Source organism: Spinacia oleracea, chromosome 3 (assembly GCF_020520425.1).
Source record: "Spinacia oleracea cultivar Varoflay chromosome 3, BTI_SOV_V1, whole genome shotgun sequence".
NCBI classification, from domain to species: Eukaryota; Viridiplantae; Streptophyta; class Magnoliopsida; order Caryophyllales; family Amaranthaceae; genus Spinacia; species Spinacia oleracea.
Window position 1 is genome coordinate 125881569 of NC_079489.1, and position 5028 is coordinate 125886596.

General features: G+C 33.8%; 1 protein-coding gene across 1 annotated transcript; it reads right to left on the reverse strand.

Moving 5' to 3' along the window:
• Positions 1–1829: 1829 nt before the first annotated feature.
• Positions 1830–4037, reverse strand: LOC110778536 (uncharacterized). The gene is made up of 5 exons (XM_021983086.2): positions 3815–4037; positions 2993–3046; positions 2712–2795; positions 2443–2615; positions 1830–2167 (listed from the first exon to the last, which is right to left on the reverse strand). Exons 1-5 carry the CDS (start codon positions 3834–3836, stop codon positions 2072–2074), a joined length of 429 nt encoding a protein of 142 aa, XP_021838778.1. The 5' UTR covers positions 3837–4037; the 3' UTR covers positions 1830–2071.
• Positions 4038–5028: the final 991 nt, after the last annotated feature.

Consider the following 5028-nt stretch of genomic DNA (forward strand, 5'->3'; position numbering starts at 1 on the left):
TAATGACCGCCCGTTCATCCGGTAAAACATCCTCACATCCGATGGTATAGGTAGATTAGAGCATTTGAACCCCTCGATTACAATCTGTCTAAGCCCACTCACTCCCTTGCTTTGAATACAAACATATGGTTTTAAGTAAACACAACCCCCCACATACTCCACAATGTGTCTACCTTTAAATGTTGAGTCCCTAAATTCCCCACCTAATTTAATCCTAAGATCAGCAAACCCATCCTCATACAAGTGTGCCATTTTGCTGAAAATCCGTAAAATAAAGCCAAAATTAAATTAACAATATACACCAAATAAAAACAGAAACACGAAACGAGGTTGAACACGACACACGAAACCCGAACACATTATCAGACCCGGAAACAAACACGTAACACAAACACCTACAATGTTGGATAATAAGGGGCAAATTAAAGGCAAGCATATTACATAAATCAATGATTATTTAACTAATTTCATGTGCAACAAGCCAATTACAAACTAATTTCATTGTTTATTCATACAAAAACACCCAAATTATATTTTAATCAACCAAATAGCATCAACTTTAACAAATCAATTTTTTAGGGTTTATAATCAACAAAACCAAAAAAATTTCACTAATTAATTACCAAATTCGAGATTAGGGTTATTGTTTAATACCTTAATAGTGCTTTCGCCACAGATTACAACACACACATGGGGTTTTTGGTCCCCCCTTGTGACGTCCAAGAAGATCCCTTTGGTCCCCAACCTTGGCTTTTTTTTGTACTTTGTTGCAGAAACAGACAATGATGGAAGAGAGAGAGATTCGAAAGTGGTGGTTGAGGACTAAAGTACAGAGAATAAATGAGGGGAAGAGTGAAAGAGGAACCAGAAGAAGGTTGGGAAGATTAAGAGTGCAGTAAATGAGAAGAGAGAGAGGGTGACGAGTGAAATTGGAGGGAAATTAATTTTGGGTCGTTGGATGTGGGCCCCACAGACGGGATTGTTGACAGGCGTTTGCATTTGGTGGTGAATTCTAAAACTTTGAACATAAAATGTGGTTTTTTTAAAAAAAAACATATAAGGTGATTTTTTCAAAAAGTTGAAATTTAAAAGGTGGTTTTATCCAAAAAATCCTAAAATAAAATAAAAAAAATTATTTTTCTAAGTGGCGCTTTCTATGCTATTCAAAAATTCCTATTTTACCTAGATAGTTTGGTCTTCTGAATGGCGATTGATATCTCATGTCAATGTTTAAGGTAGTTGGTCTTATAAAAAATGTGACACATTCCAAAACCTATAAAAAACAAACCTTCAGATGAAAGCATATGACTATTCCCTCCGTCCCTAAAATATTGCTTCAAATGCTTTGTTCACTTTATTAAGAACTTGTCTGTGCCCATGCTTCTACACGGGAGTTTTATAAAATTTAAAAGCTAATAATAGCGAGAATTAGATTATATAAAAACTATTATGCTTGTTGGAAATAATAAAAATATAAATTTAGAGAAGTTATGAAATTTATAAATCAATTTATATACATTTAAGCTACTGATAATTAACATTTTAAATGATGATAGATAAAAAAAAGACATCTATATATAGTGCATGGGACAATATTTTAGAGACGAATAGAGTATTTAAATAGTACCCTAAATAGTAAATACATAAACAGATTGAAACATGTTGATCCAAAGGAGAATATTTGTGTGTTTTGGCAACTAAAGGAGAAGCAAACAAGCAATACGCATCTTGCAAGCTATGAAAGGAAGCGAACGAGAAAGCAATAATATGTGTAGAACAATGTACATCGCTCTATACTATGAAAGGAAGCGAACGAGAAAGCAATAATATGTTTGTAGTAAACCAATTTGAATTACGAGTCATGCCCAGATATCTTTATTCAACCACAACTTGGTAAAGTCTGAAACATTCACCAAGCTCAAACTATGAATAAACATAAATCTGTTTAAAGGAGCGGCATACAATAGGCAGCAGCCCACCAACATTACATAAAAAAAACACCCACCACTTGTATAGTTTTAAGCTTCAATAATCTCAAGAATTTCGTCATCAAAGCAACCTAGAAGCGACTTCAAACATTCATAGAATTAGAGTTCCTGCGGCATTCACTCAACATATCCAGGTAGAACTGGCATCTGCTGATGTCACTTCCATAGTTGTTCAGGCACTGCACATTCAGGGAAAATAAATCAAAATTTGATAGGAAAACAATCAAGAAACTCTGCCACTACCATATAAGCATGAGCAATTTGCCTCCAGAAACCTCTTCAGTGGGGAAAAAAGGAGGCTAACTATAATCATGAGCAATTTGACCTAAAAGGGCTAAAACAAAAGAAACATTGTTTTGAGAGAAAAGACATTTAATCGCGGACAAACAAATTGCTTAGAATTCATCATAATCCTTTAATACCAAATTTCAAGAAAAGAGAATAAATCACATACATCTTGGAAGGCCTTAGAGTGGATTCCACAAGCATCGCCAACGCTGCTGTTACTGGGTGCTGGTGAAGCACCAGCAGCCTCTGTACCGACAGTTTCATGTTGGATTGTGCGAGGGCCCATAACAGCATCCACAGCCCTGTGTGCTACGGCACTTCCGGTTCCAAAAGCAACACCTACAGAAGCAAGTATAAAAAGAAAAAAATAATCAATATGAAGCACAGTGACCTTAAAACTTGTCCAAGTTAACATCTTTAAAATAACTTGTATACCTTGAGCTATAGTGGCACCAAGACCCCCAAGCATAGATCCGCCACTGGAAGCTTGAGCTGGGGCTGGTGGAGGAGCACGTTGAGCTGTAAATAGTTAAACATGTGTGAGCGGCGGGTACAAATGAATACAAACTACAGATAGGAAGAAGCAGGACACAGAAGAGATACAAAAGATATTCATGGAGTATCTACGGATCTACCAACAACAACAAAAATTGAAGGAGAACCAGTTATAGTATCCACAGAAAAGACAACGAGAAGTAAGATCAAAAAAAGAAGACCTGGCTGAGGAGGGTTACGAACAGGGCGGGCTGCAGGGCGAGGTGCAGATCTTCCTGAATCATCAAAGAAACTTGCAAACATTAAAACCTAATACATCAACAAGTTATAGACTCCATTGAAACATTACAAATTACGTTATTTTGTTGACCACAAATCCACAAAACTGAATACAAATGTCTGTTCCCTTATGATGAAGGTAACATAAAGCTGAAAATTTGGGCTTTAAAAACGAAGCAGTTTCATACAAGTATTCATCGATTACCAAATTTCTAACATTCACCAAGAGTTATAGACATATAGCTATGCAAGTACTCCGCGTGTTTCATTTTTTGAGGCTACTTTTCATGGATTTAATAAAACAATTGAAATAAAAGGAAGCAAAAAGATTTAAGCATGCTCCTATCTGAAAAAACAAATTCAGGAGTATTCAATCGAAAGAAATACAATTCAATTCAATTCAAAAAAATTAATCTTTTGGCATAATCAACCGAGATCGGATGAACCCTAAATAAGTCAATCTTCGAGATAATACTCCGAGATTGAATACATTCATTCAACCCTTAACCAAATGAGTTCATCTGATTCTTACCAACAACGATTCAAATCTCGTTAAACAGGAAGAAAAAATATTAAGGTAATTGATTTCCAATTCCATCAAAATGTAAGACAAATCAAAAAGGAAAAGAAAACCTAAACAGAAAGAAAAAATGTTCAAGAAATAAAAACTAAAAACCCTAATTAACGACAAATTAAGCATTCAGAAGTAAGAAAAAAAATCCTCAAATACAGTGGAACAGAAGATAAGAAAAAGAGGAAGTTACCTCCTCCGGAACGACGAGCCATGGCTTAGATGAAGAAATGAAGCAAACGAAAGACAAAGAAGAAGATGGTTCTAGAGGAGACACGATATGAGCTTGTGGTAAAAGCTTTCGTTTGGAGAGAAGGTTTTAAATACCGTGAGACAGTGATGGAGTTTGGACTCTTTCTATTGGACTTGGGCCCATCAGTTTATCCATTCAACGGCCCATTTAAGGCTGGTGGAATATTTCAAAGGAATATTATCCATTTACAACTTGAGTTGTCTTATTGAACAAGAAATTAAGAATAGATAGGTTATACAATTCCACTTGCATGGACCCGGTCCACCATAAGATTACCATGGACCAGGGTAATTAGGTAATTTAACAGTGAGTAAATTATAGAAACTGTAGGTTCTGTAAGTAACTATATCTCCAGAATAATAACTATGAACATAATAATGATAAGAATAACTATCTTATCCAAAGAGTAACTATATAGAAAAATAATTTTAACTGTAAAACAATTACTACTATATATTCATTCTTGCGGACAAAAAGAGTAAATTATAGAAACTATAGGTTCTGCAAATTAACTATATTTTCAGAATAGTAACTATGAAATAAATAATAATAATATAGTAATTTCGATGAGAACAATTATTCTATCTAAAGATTAACTATATTATATAGAAAAATAACTTTAGCTGTAAAAAAAATACTATATTATAAAAATAAACAATATGATATAGATGGTTTAGAGGTCATATAGTAATTTTTTCTATTATATATCACATAATTACTGAAATATAAAAGAGTAACTATATCAAAAGTAACAGTAATTATAACTCTTGAACAATAATAAAGAAAACATTAACTACTTGGTTAGTTGTTTTAGCTACGACATTCTAATTCTTTGCATCTATTAAATAAACCATGTTAAACTCAAATGTTTTTTGAACTAAAAAATACTAATCGACACGTCCACGTGGACCACGTCTCTTTGTTCCACCAACACATCATGTCCTTCCTCTACCACGTTCTTGGTTTCCATTGTTGTCAGGATTTTCTTCTTCTCCTCCTGCTTTTGATTTCCTTGTAGAATTTATTCTTTGCACGATTTCAATTTTGGGTGCATCATCTTTGTATTTCTGAATCAATAATATTTAAACTAAGTTAATAATTTAACATTTAAATATGAAAAAATAACATAGTAACTATGTAAAACGTGTAGTTTC

Excerpts from the sequence above, each read along its gene's own strand:
- LOC110778536 (XM_021983086.2), bottom strand. The coding sequence starts at position 3,836 with ATGGCTCGTCGTTCCGGAGGAG. Across the intron at positions 2,616-2,711 it reads TGGTGCCACTATAGCTCAAG|GTGTTGCTTTTGGAACCGGA; the intron begins GTATACAAGTTA and ends TTGCTTCTGTAG. Across the intron at positions 2,168-2,442 it reads ACTCTAAGGCCTTCCAAGAT|TGCCTGAACAACTATGGAAG; the intron begins GTATGTGATTTA and ends CTGAATGTGCAG.